The sequence below is a fragment of the Heptranchias perlo genome, chromosome 10 (assembly GCF_035084215.1).
Source record: "Heptranchias perlo isolate sHepPer1 chromosome 10, sHepPer1.hap1, whole genome shotgun sequence".
NCBI classification, from domain to species: Eukaryota; Metazoa; Chordata; class Chondrichthyes; order Hexanchiformes; family Hexanchidae; genus Heptranchias; species Heptranchias perlo.
In genome coordinates this window covers 67,488,251-67,510,219 of record NC_090334.1, presented here as the reverse complement: position 1 = coordinate 67,510,219, position 21,969 = coordinate 67,488,251, and the positions used below count along the sequence as shown (strand labels likewise).

General features: G+C 40.4%; 1 protein-coding gene across 1 annotated transcript in view; it reads left to right on the top strand.

Moving 5' to 3' along the window:
• si:dkey-288a3.2 (protein phosphatase 1 regulatory subunit 37) overlaps window positions 1-21,969 on the top strand; it is a 181,574-nt gene that overhangs the window by 146,371 nt on the left and 13,234 nt on the right. The window contains exon 11 of the mRNA XM_067992178.1: window positions 8,824-9,001. Coding sequence (XP_067848279.1) covers window positions 8,824-8,982 — 159 coding nt within the window. The 3' untranslated portion in view covers window positions 8,983-9,001. The remainder of the gene's footprint in view (window positions 1-8,823; window positions 9,002-21,969) is intronic.

Below are 21,969 nucleotides of genomic sequence, written 5' to 3'. Positions count from 1 at the left end.
TGCCTGCGGGATTCCCACCAGCGGGGGCTGCGCGCGCACGCCGGCGCGTCAGCGGGGAACCCGGATGTGCGCGGGTTCGGGGCGGGCTCCGGTCCAGCTCCGGGATTTCACGATTTTCGGAGCCCCCCCGCCAGGAACGCACCCGATAGCGGGTGCTAAAATGACGCCCTATATTGTTATTTTCAGCAAATAACAGGTACCAGCTACCTTTAAGGGATTTCTAAGAAACATGCTCCCTTTAAGAGATTGAGCTCCCCTGGTGGTGGAAAGTGCGAATTGCATTGATTCCACGTGCAAGGCCTGGAATGGAACCTGATTGCAGGTGAGTTCTCCGGTGGGCCGAAACTTGTGTCCTGCCTGCGCAGGGATCATTGTGCATGGAGTAATAGCACATCACACTACCTACACCCAACAATGGCCCCTATCCAATTCTCCCCCCTATAAAACCATCGAAAATGGCCTCAAAGGAATGATATAAGCTGTACCAAAGCAAATCTCAATGCATTGATCACTGATTAAAACTTACAGGCGTGGTGCCTACCGAAAAGACATAAATTTTCCCAAAATTTGAAAGTATTGGACAGTAGGTTGTAGGCACTTAAATCAAGATAATTGAAGGATAATTATTCCTTCAATTGGTAATTTGATGGGGGTTTATTTTGAAGGATTTTTTCCACTCGTCCAGATGAGTAATATTAGCACTGGGAAATAGAATACTTTCCCATTGTAGGCATCCAGTAAGAAGCACTCTCAGCTCAGGTGAAGTATGGTTAGATGAAAACTAAAGCTCTCTCTTTGCCCAAAACTCAAAGGAGTACCCACTACTGAAACCAGTGTGGCATCTTGTTACTGCCCCCACCAGTCGAGGTAAATGTAAATGTAAATGTGTATGCCACCTATTCCCCATTCAATTTGTAATTATAATACTGTTAGTTGTAGAGCCGTTCTATAGATAACCATGTTTAACTATTTCAGAGAAAAAAGACTGGCAGGAATGGTACGCGTCAAGAGGACCCATTTGCAGAATGATTGCAATGTAACCAGCATTTATCACTAGAGCATTGGCTGAGTGGTAACACTTTTGCCTCTAAGGCAGAAGGTCGTGAGTTCAAGCTCCCACTTCAGAAACTTAAGCATATCTTCTTGGTTTACACTTCAGTGCAGTACTGAGGGAGTGCTGCACTGTTGGAGGTGCTGTCTTTCAGATGAAATGTTACACTGAGGCCCTACCTTCCCTCTTAGGCTGATGTAAAATATGCCATGGTATGTTTGAAGAAGAATGGGAATGTTTATCCCTCAACCAACACCAGTAAAAACAGATTATTTGATCATTTATCTCATTGCTGTTTGTGTGCAAATTGGCTGCTGCATTTGCCTATTTGACAAGAGTAACTACATTTCAAAAATACTTCATTGGCTGTGAAGCCTGAGGACATGTAAGGCACTAAATTAATGCAAATCCTGCCCTTTAGTCCCTCCTTAAATTACATTCAACAAAAATATCCCTGTTGTCTCCATAGTTTCAAATGAATTTTTGGATGGGTGTTCGAGCTGACAAAAGCTTTGCCCCAGCAACTGGAGTGATCATATTTTCGACCACTCCTTTGTCCACTGCCATAAACAAAGTGCATAAGCTCATCAGGCCATTGTGCTAGGGTATCTGATTTTTCCATCAAAAGTGACGATAGTCCTGGGTTGGCCTTGGTTCTGATGGCACCAACTGGGAACTGGTCTTAATGTACAGCATGGCCTAAAAATCAGAAGTTCATAAGTCATGATTATTTTTATAAGAATCATTTTTTGAAAGGGGATACCAAGAGCAATGTAATAGTTTCTTTATTGAAAGACTAGAAGATCTCTCTTGGTAGTGCTGGATATACGATAAATTGGTGGATACATTGTTTTGTAAAGAGAGGAGCATTATACCTTGTAGCCCTCGGTGTATTATTCTGTTGCTAAGGGAAACTTTCAAGGCCACAAAATCTAATTGAGATTAATTAGAGGATGATTGTTTCTCTTGAGATTGGCAAATCGGTTGTAAATTCCTAGCTCCTCTCTAAAGTCGAAGGAGCCCCATCGTGGAATGACTGTCTTTCTTTTTTGTTTTTTAAAGGTTGATTTGCACCTGTAACAATGTGTGACATCTGGAGTGTGACAGACACCTTCGAGACACAAAACTTTTATACACTGAGTAGGTCAAGTGATTTGTTCTAGCAAGTGATTTGATATCTCTCACAGCTGCTAAGAAGCCCAGCTTCATTGTCTCCAAGACTTTTATTCAAAATTATGGTACTTGGGCAGCAAATCTTGCCCTAAGTATGAGGTACCAACCTTATTATTTTTTTTAAAAATGTGCGTTGATAGATTGACAATCTGGTACCTTATAACCTGTTTATGCTCGAACTACCTTCAGAACGTAGCCCTGAGCATACAGAAAAACTCATGAAAAAAGTTTCTCCGTCATTGCTGGAAAACACTGCATATATTTGGTGTTATTACATTCCCATCACACATCTTTTACAGCTCCTTGAAATTAATGAGGTTGCATTTGCTTACAACTAAAAGGAATAAATACACGACTGAGACTTGTTCTGTTTATCATCCGTTAGCAGTATTGACTCTAAGGAGCATCATTGTACTTGTAAAGTGACATATTTTTCCATAAGTTTGTTGGATATGAAAGTTAATGACATTTTTTAATATATATATCTACATGATGTGGGTAATGCTGGTAAGGCTATGTTATATTGCCCATCCCCGTTTGCCCTGAGAAGGTATTGGTGGACCTTATTCTTCAAGCAGATGTATTACGACTGAGCGGCTACTTCAAAAGGCATTAAAGAGTCAACCATGTAGTGCAGGGCTGGAGTTACATATAGGTCAGACAGGGTAGGGCTGGCAGCTTCATTTACCTGAAGGACATGAGTGAGCTAGTTAGGTTTTTACAGCAATTTAGTAGCTTTCTTTCATTTTTTTCTAGTGTGATTGCATCAATTACCAGAATTAATTAACTTAATTTCATATATTGCCATGGTGAGATTTGAGGTTATGACCTCTCGGTTGCCGGTCCAGGACCATAACGACTACACTATCATACCCAATTAATTGATTAGCGATTACATCATCACATCACCAATCAAGTCTGCAAATAACTTGTTTCATTAACTTTGATTAAAAGTTTATTAGAAAGCAAATGAAATTCCTCTTGTAATTTAAAAAATTGGATGAATTTTTATCCCCAACTAGTGAGTTAATAGCAAAACCACGCTCTCAGAAATCACAAATTACAAAGCTGCAGATTCCTGTGATTCCATTAGTAGGAGTTTATTGGGGAGGAAAACTGGGGTTCTCCAATTTTCCAATGAAGGAGGAATGTCAAACTCTTGAGGGAACCTTGCAAAAACATATTGTCGAGTGGTATCTTTACCACGGTGAAATTTCCCCGCAGTGAAAAATCCGGCTCTGAAACTAAGTTTATGGAGGGGACTGGTCTAGGAGCTGAACCTGTCTGAAGTCCTTTACCCACTCCCTAACAAAAAAAAAAATCCCTTCAAAAAGAAAACCACGATGATGCCCCTTTAAATCATAAAAAGTACAGTATTTCCCACTTCTTACTGGACTTAGTATTGAGATACAAATGAGAGAGTAAGAGCAGGAAGAAAGAAAAGTGCTTCGATACCCTTTCCCAACTAATGCTCCTGGATAAGTTAATTGTGAACTAAATAAAATCACCCATCCTTTGTAAAGAAAAAGATTTAAAAAAAATGATGGATTAAAGAGAGAGAAAAAAAAGAGCTTGTTCGAGGCACGGCAGATTGACTGAGGCGTTGGAAGGTCTGCTTTTCCTCTATGAACACTGTAGCTGTCTTGGCATGCTGTCGAGGAGCTGGCTGCGCTCAGCTGGTGGCGATATTCTTGGCTGTAAAAGCAGTGCTTGCCCTCTGCCACTCACGGGGAGCAATTCTGTTGAACTGTCTCATCCTGACATTTTCATCATCAATCTCTTCATTAGCAGCCTGGCTGCAGACAGAGAGCACAAGCAGGCGGCAGCCCTTTGTCACATCTCAAGGAAGCACTAGGCTTAGGAACCTTGTTCTTTTCTCCTCGTGTTTGGGGGGAGGGAGGGCTGGTGGAGAGAAGGAGGGATGTTGTGGCAAAAAGCTATGGCACTGAGAAAATTAGATCAACTAACAAGGATAAACAATCACTGTCCCTTTCGGAAACCATCGTAGGTTAAACATACAAAATCTCTTCCATTTACTCTTTCTTATTTACCACCACACTGATATGCAGTCAGCACATCCTTTTTAACACACTTCAGCCTTAAACTTAAGTGGCAACATTTCACTCGTGTCAAATGAACTTTGCCAGAAATAAATGTATCATAAGAATACTCTATTGGTTAGGCATCCTCCTAGGAACTTGGAGAAAGACTGACCCATATAGTATTCTTGTGACACATTTATTTCTGGCAAAGTCTATTCGACACAAGTGAAATGTTGCCACTTAAGGTTATGACTGGGAAAGAGAGCACCAAGCTCGGCATTGTTAAGATTATTTCCAACACTCAGTTCTCCCTGTTTTCTGCTAGTTGCATTCAAATCATTTTAGGAGACATGGATAGACACATGGGCCTCGATTTTAACTGAGGGTGGGGTGTGTTCGGCACGGGCTGGGGTGCGGGTGGGAGGGAAACCCCCACGAAGATTTCAGCGTGAAGCCCAGGCCATTTTAATTCCCGGGTCTCATTTACATATTCCAGCACTGCTGGCAAAGGTAAGATGTCATCGGGCGGAAATGGAGCGACCTCAGGCCAGTAACTCGGCCTAATTTTAACCCCTCCCACGCACCATTCCTGCTGGGCGAGGTGGTGGTGGGGGGTTTAAATCGAGGTCACGGACATTGAATTACATCAACAACATGGAGAAGACCTTGCCTGTGCACTTACGCTGTGAAATTGTGAGACTCCATTCCTGGTGTAGAGTCTCGATCAATGGGAGTGTAGAACAGAGAATCAGGTGCACCAGTCAGCACTCCAGCATCACAGATATCCTCATTTTCCGGCCGTTGATTTAATTGTAAATTTTAAGCTTATGTCAAATCGTAAACTCGTTTATAAAAGAACAGGTTTATAATTTCTCTATTTATTGTTCATAGAGGAAACCTCCCTCCCCCTCGTGATTTTTACAAACATGAGTATTCCTTAAAGTTTTGTTATTTTACAGAAGGCGGTATGGGCAACTCTCAGATACAGACTGTTAGCATCTTAATATTTAATCAAACCTCATCAAAAGACCAGTATGTAAACTTTTAAAGCCAACATCACCTGATCAGAGCAGACTTACTTAGGGATCTTGTATTTATTTTGTTTAAGCAACATTAAATTCAGAACTGTGCATTCGTCTAATTGTTCAACTGTGGAAAGTTCCAGAAAATCAGTTCTTCAGATGCATCGTGATTTAAAACGGGTCACAAACTAGCTTTTCTTATGTCATAATATTCACTGTATGTCATACCTAGATGTCCAGTGAATGTCACAAGCCTATTGTCCATTGCCAATGGTCTTTGTGCATGCATCCTCTATACATATATTATGTAAAGCAAGGGATGGTTATTACAGAGTCATGTGTAGGTAAATGCTTTGACATATAATGGCCATGAAACAACTTGGGACTGTGCACACATTTGAAAGTCACATCTGATCACCCATTGTTGTCGTCTGAGACGCAGCCCACCATCATCTATCATTTGCATATCTGATTAGGAGTGAAATTCAGGCAGGAGAAGTGGAGTTCAGGGAGCGGAGTGGTGTTTTGGCAGCAGGATAGATTTACTGTCATGGATTTTCAAATTTAAAACATTTACATAGGAGTAGGGAAATATCATGTATGAAAGTTGATGCGTAGATGTGTCTAAAATCAACAACATTCTGCATTTCTATAGTGCTCCTCACGTACAGAATGACATCTCGGAATGCTTTGAAAGGCAGAGGAAAAAAGTAGACACTGAGCGGGGGCAAATGGAAATGTGGTGGTAGGATGTGAAAACACAGTTAAAAAGGTGGTAAATCAAAGGGATTTAAGGAGGGACTTTACGAGGGAGGGGCATGGAGGCTATAGAGAGATTTGAAGGAGAGGACAAAGACTTTTGAAATTAGGTTGCTGAGACTTGTGGAGCCTGGGGAGCTTGGTAAAGATGGGAATGATGGGTCTGCAGGACTTTGTGTGGGTGAAAACACCAGTTGCACTCTCAGTACTCACTGCTGATTTTCCAAAGTCTGTTTAAAATCCAAATTGTGTTTGCAAGGGATCAGTCAGCGGCTTTGGAAAGGATAGCATCTATGCAACGATGAAAACACCAGCGTAGGAAAAAGATATGGAAAAAAGAAATGTATACTGCTCTAAATTATCCCTGTCAATGCAGCTACAGCCAAGGTGTCCGTGTGTTGTTTACTACATGTGTAACATCAACAGTCCCAGACAAATTCTGCATGGAAAAACTTGAAAAGAACACTTGAGCCCAGTTGGACTGTGATGGAGGAGCATATGCTGTGAGGCATTCCATACAGTACTAGATAGATCATTAAATCTATCTGGAAAAAGCAACAATTTTTCAGGAATTAAGGAACTAAGAAATCACAGAATGAAAAAGAAACTTTTATGGTCATCACAGATAACTAACTACCCTATCATAGACTCTACCCAAACCATGGTCAATCTACCCTATCATAGACTCTACCCAAACCACGGTCAATCTACACTATCATAGACTCTACCCAAACCATGGTCAATCTACACTATCATAGACTCCACCCAAACCATGGTCAATCTACCCTATCATAGACTCTACCCAAACCACGGTCAATCTACCCTATCATAGACTCTACCCAAACCATGGTCAATCTACTGTATCATAGATTCTACCCAAACCATGGTCAATCTACTGTATCATAGATTCTACCCAAACCATGGTCAATCTACCCTATCATAGACTCTACCCAAACCATGGTCAATCTACTGTATCATAGATTCTACCCAAACCATGGTCAATCTACTGTATCATAGATTCTACCCAAACCATGGTCAATCTACACTATCATAGACGCTACCCAAACCATGGTCAATCTACCCTATCATAGACTCTACCCAAACCATGGTCAATCTACTGTATCATAGATTCTACCCAAACCATGGTCAATCTACACTATCATAGACTCTACCCAAACCATGGTCAATCTACCCTATCATAGACTCTACCCAAACCATGGTCAATTGACTCTATCATAGACTCTATCCAAATCATATTCAATCTACCCTATCATAGACTCTACCCAAACCATGGTCAATCTACCCTGTCATAGACTCTACCCAAACCATGGTCAATCTACCCTGTCATAGACTCTACCCAAACCATGGTCAATCTACCTATCATAGTCTCTACCCAAACCATGGTCAATCTACGTATCATAGATTCTACCCAAACCATGGTCAATCTACACTATCATAGACTCTACCCAAACCATGGTCAATTGACCCTATCATACACTCTACCCAAACCATGGTCAATCTACCTATCATAGACTCAACACAAACCACGGTCAATCTACCTATCATAGACTCAACCCAAACCACGGTCAATCTACCTATCATAGACTCAACCCAAACCACGGTCAATCTACCTATCATAGACTCTACCCAAACCATGGTCAATCTACCTATCATAGACTCTACCCAAACCATGGTCAATCTACCTATCATAGACTCTACCCAAACCATGGTCAATCTACCTATCATAGACTCTACCCAAACCATGGTCAATCTACCTATCATAGACTCTATCCAAACCATGTACAATCTACCTATCATAGACTCTACCCAAACCATGGTCAATCTACCTATCATAGACTCTATCCAAACCATGTACAATCTACCTATCATAGACTCTACCCAAACCATGGTCAATCTACCTATCATAGACTCTACCCAAACCATGGTCAATCTACCTATCATAGACTCTACCCAAACCATGGTCAATCTACCTATCATAGACTCTATCCAAACCATGTACAATCTACACTATCATACTATCCAAAGGGAAAGTTCTGCATAAATGTTCCTTGATGTCAAATGGGTGTCTAGAAAAACTCCAGAAAATTCATCCTTCCTCAGGACTCCATTATTTAACCCAGGCCTCATGTCTTCTGAAAACAATCCCCCCTCCCCCTCCAGCTCCAGTAACAGAAGACTACTGTGCTCATGGCATTTTTGATCATCTCGGCTTACACCAACCCTAACCTCCAACACTAACCATTCTACAAATTCCATCTCATTGCAGAATCGAGTAACATTACATTTATGTTTAGTTAATTGGGTCATTTTCATGCTGAAAGAAAGCATCATGGATAAAACGGTACATTATAGAGAGGGGCCGTCAGCTTCAATCTTTCTCACTTGTGCATACACAATCTGTTATCCCACTGTGCACTGGAAGATAAAAGGAAATAAAAAGTAAAACAGATAAATACTATGGAGTGGGCCCGTCACTCAGTGTAGTGCTGGACTAATAGGCTGCATCCACAACAAGGTGAGATGATGAATGAAACTGCAGCACTGCCTAGAATGAACTAATGAAAACTGGCAGCCAAGTCATCTTGAACTGCTCTTTGAATATCTCTCAGTGGTCAGTCAGAGGTCAACAATGGCTGCCTGCTCGCACTCATGACTAGAAAAATGCAGGACACACTCGGGGGAGAAACTAAGTCCAGAATAACATGAAATACTAAATCACCAGAATCTTTTTAATGTGCATTTTCCTCCTTTATAGGAAGAATGGTTGATTGAAACGCAGAAATTGCTGCTGGTTGAAATTCCAAAATGCTGTAAGAGGAACTCGGTCCTGAGACAAGCAAAGCTGGAAGATGAGAAGGATGAGGCTATGAAGACGGAACCTTCTTGTAACAAACGTTCAAATAGTCTAGAATAAAATTTCAAATGGAAGTTAGGTGAGTTTAACTAGCCGAAATCACTTTGATGGAGTGTAGCTCACACTGGGGTGGTGGTTGACAGCACATACAGGCACACTACATGTAAACACAGCACATACAGGCACACTACATGTAAACACAGCACATACAGGCACACTACATGTAAACACAGCACATACAGGCACACTGCATGTAAACACAGCACATACAGGCATACTACATGTAAACACAGCACATACAGGCATACTACATGTAAACACAGCACATACAGGCATACTACATGTAAACACAGCACATACAGGCACACTACATGTAAACACAGCACATGCAGGCAAACTACATGCAAACACAGCACATACAGGTACACTACAGTAAACACAGCACATACAGGCACACTACATGTAAACACAGCACATACAGGCATACTACATGCAAACACAGCACATACAGGCACACTACATGTAAACACAGTACATACAGACACGCTGGGAGAAAAATTCGATAAGGGTCCGTTTTGGGCAGTGCACTAACACCCCGCACCCGACAGACCCTGGGCAGGCAAGATGCAAGTTTGGACCCAAGGGAGCACTTACCTGCAATTGGCGTTCCTTTCCAGGCCTTGCATGTGGAATCAATGCAATTTGCACTTTCCACCACCAGAGGGAGCTCAATATCTTAAAGGGAGGATGTTTCTTAGAAATCTGTTAAGGGTAGCTGGTACCTGTTATTTGCTGAAAATAACAGTCTACTGTCTTCATGGAGTCTGAACAGAGATCAGACATCGCACACGTAAAACACAGATGCAGATCCCATCCCTACGTTTAAACACTGATGAGTTATGTTAAAACATTGAATAAAGATTGCGCACTACTATATCCCACATTTTCCAATCTGCACACCAGACCTCACCAATTTGCCGATCTGATTTGGTACCAGTCCTGCGAGAGTACATGCACCAGGGTTCTCTGCTGATGCACTACAGACCTTGGATGCAAGAGGCGGACAGAAGGAGGGACGTCCTATATCCGTTGGGGGGGGGGGGGGGGGTGGGGGCAAGAGGCCCTCCAGACATTTACTCAAAAGACAGTGGGAGGCAGCGGGGGATGAAGTCAATGCCAGGCGCACAGCATCATGAACATGGATGTAGTGCAGGAAGAAGTTCAATGCTTTGACATGAGTGGTCAAGGTGAGTGAGGTCAACTGTCAAGTGGCGTCTCCAACCAACTGCACCACGCACTACACCCCCCATCATCCACATACCAACAAACTGTTTCCATCAGTATTCAACTCTTCCAATCAAATGCTTCCTCTCATTCTTACACATTACCACTGTTTCAAACCCCCCACCCACAACTCACATGCCACAAACACTGGCAGCTTTTCAACCTTGACAGGCACATCGTCCAGGCACACGTCCCACTTTCTTGCAGGAGCAGGTGGTGCATATCAAGAGGCAGCAAGTGGCAGTGGCATTTAGCCCCTCAAACCTGTTCCACCATTCAATGAGATCATGGTGGACCTGTGACCTAACTCCATATACCCGTCTTAGCCCCATATCCCTTAATATCCTTGGTTCACAGAAATCTATCAATCTCAGATTTAACATTCACAAATGAGCTAGCATCAACTGCCGTCTGCAGAAGAGCGTTCCAAACATCTCCCACCCTTTGCGTGTAGAAGCATTTCCTAACTTCACTCCTGCACATCCTGGCTCTAAATGTTAGGCTATGCCCCCAGGTCCTAGTATTGAAGTCTAGGAGACCTCCAAAAGCAGTTACAAATGTCTCGGCAACCAGAAGCAATAATCCAGCCACTAACCTGTAAATCCTGCACGGTCATTTAAATAGCGCTGGTGGGGGGTTCTCCAGGCACTCTAAGACACATTCAGATGGTCGGGGTTAAGACTGTGCGTTGAGTTAAGCGTTAAGTCCAAAAATGGTGCGTATCACTTTAAATCAGCGTTGCACACTGATTGAAGCCATTTTCTCCCTACTTTACATGATTCCAGCGTTCCGTATCTGCGCCTGTGCAAACTCCTATACCAAGATGGCGTCTGGCGCACGTCACGCAGGAAACGTGAGTGCGCATCCAAGACGCTATTTTGGATGCCGGAGAGGCCGTGTAGCGCCGAAACAATGGGTGCTACACGGCCCAATTTAGCGCCCACTATATGCAAACATAGCACATACAGACATAGTACATATAAACACTGCACATACAGGCAGTCTACATGCAAACACAACTCATACAGACACAGCACATGTAGGCAAAGTACATGCAAACATATTACATCCAGATATATATGTAATTTTTACAGATTTCAGCAGAACCCAGTGAGCTCACATTTATGTTTTGCTAATTGGATCATTTTCAAGCTAAAAAAAACAGTGCATACAAACACAACATATACAGATCTGTTTACATGATATCACTGGACATTGATGTATGCACTAGCATTTTTGAAACATTGATATTTTAGAGTGCTTTACCTTTTAATCACGATTCTGTAACTTGAGTTATACAGTGGGGCTCATTTGTGAAATAAAACTGGTGTTTAATCAATGAGCACAGAGAATCCTCGATTTATTGCTTGAATGAGATAGCTCTCCTGATCCATCACTAGTGAGGTCATAATTAAATCAATACAACCTCGCTCTCAGTCATATTAACCATTATACCACAGTGCTCATTTGTGAAGCAATGTTATACTGTCACAACTGGGTCCACTCTTCCATAAAACAACATTCCCCTTTGGGATCTACGAATCACATGCAAGTTTACACCAGACATCTCCTAACTGCTGATGTTTGGCCCTATATCTAGCTACCTCTCTTCCCATGAACTATAAATGCTGCCAACATTAGGACAAAAGCAATAACTAAAGTAATATTAACTACAGAAAAGCACCACTGAAAAGATTTTCCACAGATCAGGTTACTCTTGCAATCGTGGTCAACTCTCCACAACTTTTTCTCTCCAGCTCCTTCTGTAATCCTGGTCCATCTTCCTTCCACCTCCTGCCATTGTCCAGGTCCTCTAAATGGCCGATTCCCTGCAGCTGCCCCAGTGATCCAGGTCTCCACTGGTCACAGCTTTGCTTCATCTCTTCTTCACAAAAATGTTCTTCATCCTCTGCTGTATTAGCAGTTGCTTCCTTCTCCCATGGTTTCAGGGTAGTTTACTCACTGGCAGTTGCCCTCCAGGTCATCCTGTGATCCAGGTATCTCATACGGACAGTTTCCCTCCACCTTCTCCTATGGACCAAGTATCTCTTACTGGTAGTTTTCATTCAGATATTTCGATAGTCCAGGTCTCCTCTTGGTAGTTTCCCTCAAGCTTCTCTTACAGTCTGGATATTTTCTTCAGTAATCCAGTTTGTCTCAGTTGTGACTTCCATCCATGTTTTTCCTACCATTTCAGTTTCGCCCATTGTCAGCACCCCTCTCACTCCAGATGTTCATCAGACCAGGCCCCTGCATAAGCGCATTGTAGCAATATGTAGCTCCCTGAGAAGATTCTCACAGAATACAACCACACCACTAAATAGATGTAATTGCTTTAGCACAGCTGTATATCCCAATGTCACTGGACATTGCTCTGTCATCTGTAAAACTGAATGGTACCTAGAAAAAATTTTATTAACAGAACTTACAGCTGGATACAGTTTTCATGTTGCTTATGATTTCAATCAGCTCAGTTAACTCATGATTTTATTACTATTTTACAGTTGGGTTAACTCATGAGAAATGTTTAAAAAACACCTACTCCCATGTCCAGTCACATAGTCCAAATATTCCACATTGTAATTTCTGTATTTGAAGACTGTGATGCTTTTGTTTTGATTTGCAAGGTGTGCTACAACGTATTTGCACAGTACATTACAATGGATTTATACAGTGCATTGCAATGGATTTGCACAGTGCATCACAGTGGATTTGTACAGTATATTACAGTGGATTTGCACAGTATATTACTGTTAATTTGCACAGTACATTACAGTGGATTTCCACAGTATATTACAGTGGATTTACACAATACATTACAGTGGATTTTCACAGTACATTACAGTAGATTTGCACAGTGCATTGCAATGGATTTGTATGGTGTGCTTTACTGGATTTGTACAGTGCTTTACCATGGATTTTCATGGTGTGAATTGGATAGGAGCATTTTTTTGTATTTACACAGTGCATTTCACTGGCTTTGTCCAGTGCAATTCATTGTATTTTACAACACATGTTATTAGATTTGTACAGTCGGTGTGTTTCATTGGATTAGTAAGGTGCATTTCATTAGATTTGTATCGTGCTTTCCATTGTATTTGCATTGGGCATTTAATTGGATTTGCACAGGACATTTCATTGGATCTATCTGATGCTTTTCACTGCATTCCATATGGTGCACTTCATTGGATTTATATAGTGTGTTTCACTGGATTTGTAAAGTGTGTTTCACTAGATTTGAATGGTGTGTTTCATTGGATCTGTACGGTGTGTCTCCCAGGATTTATATGGTGCATTTCACTGAATTTGTACGGTATGTTTCATTGGATCTGTACGTTGTGTTTCAATGGATTTGTACAGTCTGTTTCACTGGATTTGCATGGTGTGTTTCATTGGATTTGTACGGTGGGTGTCATTGGATTTGTACGGTCTGTTTCACTGGATTTATACGTTGTGTTTCAATGGATTTGTATGGTGTATTTCACTGGATTTGTACGGCGTGTTTCATTGGATTAGTATGGTGTGTTTCACTGGATTTGTACTGTGTGTTTCATTGGATTAGTATGGTATGTTTCACTGGATTTGTACTGTGTGTTTCATTGGATATGTACGGTGTGTTTTACAGAATTGGTTCGGTGAGTTTCATTGGATTTGTATGGTGTTTCGCAATGGATCTTTACGGTGGGTTTCATTGGATTTGTACTGTTTGTTTCATTTGATTTGTATATTGTGATTCATTAGATTTGTACAGTATGTTTCATTGGATTTGTCCTGTGTGTTTCTTTGGACTCGTATGTTGTGATTCATTAGATTTGTACATTGTGTTTCACTGGATTTGTATGGTGTGTTTCATTGGATTTGCACATTGAGTTTCATTGGATTTGTATGGTGGGATTCACTGGGTTTGTATGCTGTGATTCACTGGATTTATATGGTGTGATTCACTGGATTTATATGGTGTGATTCCCACTGGGTTTCTACGGTGTGTTTCATTTGATTTGTATGGTGTGTTTCATTGGATTTATATGGTGTGATTCACTGGAATTGTACGGTGTGTTTCACTGGATTTGTACGGTGTGTTTCACTGGATTTGTATGGTGTGTTTCATTGGATTTGTATGGTGTGTTTCATTGGATTTCTACTGTGGGTATAATTGGATTTTATGTTGTGTTTGGATTTATAGTTGTATTTCACAGGAATTGTAGAGTGTGTTTCACTGGATTTGTATGGTGTGTTTCATTGGATTTGTACGTTGTGTTTCATAAGATTTGTACGGTGTGTTTCATTGGATTTGTACATTTTGTTTCACTGGATTTGTAAGGTGTGATTCACTGGATTTGTACATTGAGTTTCATTGGATTTGTACGGTGTGATTCACTGGATGTGTATGGTGTAATTCACTGGATTTCTATGTGTGTTTCATTGATTTGTATGGTGTGTCTCATTGGATTTGTACATTGTGTTTCATTGGATTTGTATGGTGTGATTCACTGGATTAGTACTTTGTGCTTCATTGGATTTGTACAGTGTGTTTCATTTGATTTGTATGTTGTGATTCATTGGATTTGTACTTTGTGTTTTATTGGATTTGTATGGTGTGATTCACTGGGTTTGTATGGTGTGATTCACTCGGTTTGTATGGTGTGATTCACTGGATTTGTATGGTATGATTCACTGGATTTGTATGGTGTGATTCACTGGATTTGTATGGTGTGATTCACTGGGTTTCTATGGTGTGTTTCATTGGATTTGTATGTTGCGTTTCACTGGAGTTGTATGGTGTGTTTCATTGGATTTCTACTGTGGGTTTAATTGTATTTTATGTCGTGTTTGGATTTATATGGTGTGTTTCACTGGAATTGTAGAGTGTGTTTCACTGGATTTGTATGGTGTGTTTCACTGGAATTGTAGAGTGTGTTTCACTGGATTTGTATGTTGAGTTTCATTGGATTTTTATGATGGGTTTCATTGGCTTTGAATGGTGTGTTTCATTGGATTTGTATGTTGTGTTTCATTGGCTTGGTATGGTGTGTGTCATCGGCTTTGTATGGTGTGTTTCATTGGATTTGTATGGTGTGTTTCATTGGATTTCTTTGGTGTGTTTCATTGGCTTTGTACGTTGTGTTTCATTGGCATCGTATGGTGTGTTTCATTAGATTTGTACGTTGTGTTTCATTGGATTTGTATGGTGTGTTTCATTGGATTTCTTTGGTGTGTTTCATTGGCTTTGTACGTTGTGTTTCATTGGCTTCGTATGGTGTGTTTCATTGGATTTGTTTGGTGTGTTTCATTGGATTTCTTTGGTGTGTTTCATTGGCTTTGTACATTGTGTTTCATTGGCATCGTATGGTGTGTTTCATTGGATTTGTATGGTGTGTTTCATTGGATTTGTACGTTGTGTTTCATTGGATTTGTATGGTGTGTTTCATTGGATTTGTATGGTGTTTCATTGGATTTGTACGGTGTGTTTCATTGGCTTCGTATGGTGTGCTTCATTGGATTTGTTTGGTGTGTTCATTGGATTTGTATGGTGTGTTTCACTGGATTTGTACGTTGTGTTTCGTTGGCTTCGTATGCTGTGCTTCATTGAATTAGTATGGTGTGTTTCATTGGATTTGTACGTTGTGTTTCATTGGATTTGTTTGGTGTGTTTCATTGGATTTGTTTGGTGTGTTTCATTGGATTTGTACGTTGTGTTTCATTGGATTTTTACCTTGTATTTCATGGGATTTGTTTGGTGTGTTTCATTGGATTTGTATGGTATCATTCATTTGATTTTGTGTTGTGTTCGATTGGATTTTTACTGTGTGCTTCATTGGATTTGAATGGTGTGTTTCATTGGATCTGTATGGTGTGTCTCCCAGGATTTATACGGTACGTTTCACTGAATTTGTACTTTGTGTTTCATTGGTTTTGTTTGGTGTGTTTCATTGGATTTGTACATTGTGTTTCATTGGATTTGTACGTTGTGTTTCACTGGATTTGTACGTTGTGTTTCATCGGAATTGTTTGGTGTGTTTCATTGGATTTTTACCTTTGTTTCATTGGATTTGTTTGGTGTGATTCACTGGATTTGTATGTTGTGTTTCATTGGATTTGTTTGGTGTGATTCACTGGATTTGTTTGGTGTGTTTTATTGGATTTGTATGTTGTGTTTCATTGGATTTGTTTGGTGTGATTCACTGGATTTGTTGGGGGGGGTGTTTTATTGGATTTGTATGTTGTGTTTCATTGGATTTGTTTGGTGTGATTCACTGGATTTGTATGTTGTGTTTCATTGGATTTGTTTGGTGTGATTCACTGGATTTGTTTGGTGTGTTTTATTGGATTTGTATGTTGTGTTTCATTGGATTTGTTTGGTGTGATTCACTGGATTTGTTTGGGGTGTTTCATTGGATTTGTATGGTGTGTTTCATTGGATTTGTATGGTGTGTTTCATTGGATTTGTATGGTATGTTTCATTGGATATTTACGTTGTGTTTCATTGGATTTGTACGTTGTGTTTCACTGGATTTGTATGTCGTGTTTCATTGGAATTGTTTGGTGTGTTTCATTGGATTTGTACGTTGTGTTTTATTGGATTTGTTTGGTATGATTCACTGGATTTGTATGTTGTGCTTCACTGGCTTTGTTTGGTGTGCTTCATTGGATTTGTACATTGTGTTTCACTGGATTTGTACGGTGTGTTTCATTGGATTTGTATGTTGTGTTTCATTGGATTTGTTTGGTGTGATTCACTGGATTTGTATGTTGTGTTTCATTGGATTTGTACGTTGTGTTTCATTTGATTTGTTTGGTGTGATTCACTGGATTTGTTTGGTGTGTTTCATTGGATTTGTACAGTGTATTTCATTGGATCTGTACGGTGTGTTTCATTGGATTTGTACGGTGTGTTTCACTGGATTTCGTATTGTGGTCGATTGGATTTGTACTGTGTGCTTCACTGGATTTGTGCGGTGTGTTTCATTGGATTTGTACGGTGTGCTTCACTGGATTTGTGCGGTGTGTTTCATTGGATTTGTACGGTGTGCTTCGCTGGATTTGTACGGTGTGTTTCATTGAATTTGTACGGTGTGTCTCCCAGGATTCGCACGGAACGTTTCACTGAATTTGTACGGAACGTTTCACTGAATTTGTACGGTGTGTTTCATTGGATTTGTACGGTCTGTTTCACTGGATTTGTACGTTGTGTTTCAATGGTGTATGACTCCAGATTTGTACGTTTTGTTTCACTGGATTTGTACGATGAGTTTCGCTTGATTTGTATGGTGTATTTCATTGGATTTGTACGATGAGTTTCACTTGATTTGATTGGTGTATTTCGTTGGATTTGTATGATGTGTTTCATTGGATTTCTACTGTTTGTTTCATTGGATTTGTACAATGAGTTTCACTTGATTTCTATGGTGTGTTTCACTGGGTTGGTACGGAGTGTTTCATTGGATTAGTATGGTATGTTTCATTGAATTGGCACTGTGTGTTTCTTTGGATTTACAAGATTTTTACGGTGTCTTGCACTGGATTTGTAAGGTTTGTTTCATTGGATTTGTACTTTGTGTTTCATTGGATTTGCACGGTGTGTTTCCCTGAATTTGTGCGGTTCATTTCACTGAATTTGGATGGTGTGTTTATTTGGATTTGTATGGTGTATTTCATTGGATTTGTACGGTCTGTTTCATTGGATTTGTACAGTATATTTCAATGGATTTGTATGGTGCATTTCACTGGGTTTGTATGTTGTGTTTCATTGGATTTGTACGGTGAATTTCATTCGATTTGTATAGTGTGTTTCATTGGATTTCTACTGTGTGTTTCAATGGATAAGTACGGTGTGTTTCACGGGAATGGAATGGTGTGTTTAACTCGATTAGTATGGTGAATTTCATTGGATTTGTATGGTATGTTTCAATGGATTTGTACTGTGTGTTTCTCTGGATTTGTACGGTCTGTTTCATTGGATTTGTACAGTGGGTTTCACTGGATTTGTACAGTCTGTTTCATTGGATTTAAGTGTTGTGTTTCACTGGATTTGTACTGTGTCTTTCATTTGATAAGTATGGTGTGTTTCACTGGATTAGTACTGTGTGTTTGACTGGATTACTATGGTGAGGTCCATTGCAATTTAATGGTGTGTTTAATTGAATTTTACAGTGTGTTTCACTGGATTTGTACGGTGGGTTTCACTGGATTTGTATGGTCAGTTTAACTGGATTTGCACTGTGTGTTTGACTGGATTTGTACAGTGAATTTCATTCAATTTGCATGGTGTGTTTCATTGGATTTGTATTGTGTGTTTCATTGGATTTGTACAGTGTGTTCCACTGGATTTGCACGGTATGTTTCACTGGATTTGCACGGCGTGTTCACTGGATTTCACCGTGGATTCACTGGATTTGCATTGTGCGTTTCACTGGATTTGTACGGTGTGTTTCAATGGATTTGTATGTTGTATTTCATTGGTTTTGTATTGTGTGTTTCATTGGATTTGTACGGTATGTTTCACTGAATTTGTACTGTGTGTTTCACTGGGTTTGTATGGTGTGTTTCATCGGATTTGTATTGTGTCTTTCATTGGATTTCATGTTGTGTTTTATTAGATTTGTACTGTGTGTTTCACTGGATTTGTATGATACGTTTCATTTAATTTGTATTGCGTGTTTAATTGGATGTGTTCGGTTTGTTTCCTTGGATTTGCGTGTTGTGTTTCTTTGGATTTGTATGTTGTGTTTCATTGGATTTGTACTGTGTGTCTCACTGGATTTGTCCGGTGTGTTTTACTGGATTTGTATGGTGCATTTCGCTAGATTTGTACAGTGAGTTTCATTGGATTTGCAGTCTGTATTTCACTGGATTTGTACGGTGAGTTTCATTGGATTTGTATGGTCGGTTTCACTGGATTAGTACTGTGTGTTTCCCTGGTTTTGTACAATCTGTGTCATTGGATTTGTACTGTATTTCATTCGATTTGTACGGTGGGTTTCATTGGATTTGTACCGTGTGTTTCACTGGATTTCTACTGTCGGTTTAATTGGATTTTATGTTGTACGGTCTGTCTGATTGCATTTGTACGATGTGTTTCATTGGTTTTGCATTGTGTGCTTCACTGGATTTGTACGGTCTGTTTCATTGGATTTGTACGATGTGTTTCATTGGATTTGTACAGTCTGTTGCATTGGATTTCTGCTGTATGTTTCTTTTATTTGTACGATGTGCTTCACTGGATTTGTGTGGTGTGTTTCACTGGATTTGTACATAATGTTTCATTGTATTTGTACGGTCTGTTTCATTGGATTTGTACAGTGTGTTTTAATGGATTTGTATGGTGTATTTCACTGGATTGGTACGTTGTATTTCACTGGATTTGTACGGTGAATTTCATTCAATTTGTACAGTGTGTTTCATTGGATTTCTACTGTGTGTTTCTTTTATTTTTACAATGTGCTTCACTGGATTTGTACGGCATGTTTCATTGGATTAGTACGGTATGTTTCACTGGATTTGTGCTGTGTGTTTCATTGAAAGTACCGTGTGCTTCACGGAAATGGTATGGTGTGTTTCACTGGATTAGTACGATGTGTTTCATTGGATTTGTATGGTGTATTTCAGTGGATTTACACTGTGTGTTTCTCTGGATTTGTAGTCTGTTTCAATGGATTTGTATGGTGTGTTTCACTGGATTTGTACTGCGTGTTTCATTGGATTTGTTACATGTGTTTCATTGGATTTGTACGGTGTGTTCCTCTGTACTTGAATGGTGAATTTCATTCGATTTGTACGGTGTGTTTCCTTGTATTTCTACTGTGTGTTTCATTGGATTGGTACTGTGTGTTTCACTGGATTTGCACGGTGAGTTTCATTGGATTTGTACAGTGTGTTTCACTGGATTTGTATGATGTGTTTCACTCGATTTATATGGTGTATTTCATTGGATTTGTACGATGTATTTCATTGGATTGGTACGATGTTTCATTGGATTTGTACGGTGTGTTTTATTGGAATTGCATGATGTGTTCCATTGGATTTATACGGTGTGTTTCCCTGGATTTGTATGGTGTGTTTAACTGGATTTATGCAATGTGTTTCACTGGATTTGTGTGGTGTGTTTCATTGGAGTTGTATGGTGTTTTTCACTCGATTTGTGTAATGTGTTTCACTGGATTTGTGCGGTGTGTTTCATTTGATTTGTGCGATGTGTTTCACTGGATTTTTACGGTGTATTTAATTGGATTTGTACGTTGTGTTTCACTGGATTTGTATGGTGTGTTTCATTGGATTTGTATGGTGTGTGTTTTATTGGATTTTCATGGTGTGTTTCACTGGATAAATAGGGTGTGTTTCCCTGGATTTGTATGGTGTGTTTAATTGGATTTGTACGGTGATTATCATTGGATTTGTATGGTGTGTTTCACTGGATTTGTACTGTGTGTTTCATTGGCTATGCGCGGTATGTTTCACTGGATTTGCATGGTGAGTTTAATTGGTTTTGTATAGTGTATTTCATTGGATTTTCACGGTGCGTTTCACTGTATTTGTACGGTGTGTTTAACTGGATTTGTAAGTTGTGTTTGATTTGATTTGTACGGTGTGTTTCACTGGATTTGTATTTTGTGTTTCATTGGCTTTGTATGGTGTGTTTCATTGGATTTATATGGTGTGTTTCACTGGATTTGTATGGTGTGTTTCATTGAATTTATATGGTGTGTTTCACTGGATTTGTATGGTGTGTTTCATTGGATTTATGTGGTGTGTTTCACTGGATTTGTATGTTTTTTTATTCGTTCGTGGGATGTGAGCATCTCTGGCGAGGCCAGCATTTATTGCCCATTCCTAATTGCCATTGAGAAAGTGGTGGTGAGCCGCCTTCTTGAACCGCTGCAGTCCGGGTGGTGAAGGTTCTCCCACAGTGCTGCTGGAAGGGAGTTCCAGGATTTTGACCCAGCGACGATGAAGGAACGGTGATATATTTCCAAGTCAGGATGGTGTGTGAATTGGAGGAGAACGTGCAGGTGGTGTTGTTCCTATGTGCCTGCTGCTCTTGTCCTTCTAGGTGGTAGAGGTCGGGGTTTGGGAGGTGCTGTCGAAGATGCCTTGGCGAGTTGTTGCAGTGCATCCTGTGGATGGTAACACTGCTGCCATGGTACACCGGTGGTGAAGGGAGTGAATGTTTAGGGTGGTGGATGGGATGTCAATCAAGCGGCCTGCTTTGTCCTGGATGATGTCGAGCTTCTTGAGTGTTGTTGGAGCTGCAATCATCCAGGCAAGTGGAGATTATTCCATCACACTCAAATGCTGCCTTGATGTCAAGGGCAGTCACTCTCACCTCACCTCTGGAATTCAGCTTTTTTGTCCATGTTTGGACCAAGGCTGTAATGAGGTCTGGATGTATGTTGCACTGGATTTGAATGGTGTGTTTCACTGGATTTGTACTGTGTGTTTCATTGGCTATGCACGGTGTGTTTCACTGGATTTGCACGGCAAGTTTCACTGGTTTTGTACTGTATGTTTCATTGGATTTTTACGGTGTGTTTCACTATATTTGTACTGTGAGTTTCATTGGTTTTGTATGGTGTGTTTCACTGGATTTGTATTTTTAAAAAGTTCTTGCATGGGATGTGGGCGTCGCTGGCGAGGCCAGCATTTATTGCCCATCCCTAATTGCCCTTGAGAAGGTGGTGGTGAGCCGCCTTCTTGAACGCTGCAGTTTGTGTGGTGAAGGTTCTCCCACAGTGCTGTTAGGTAGGGAGTTTCAGGATTTTGACCCAC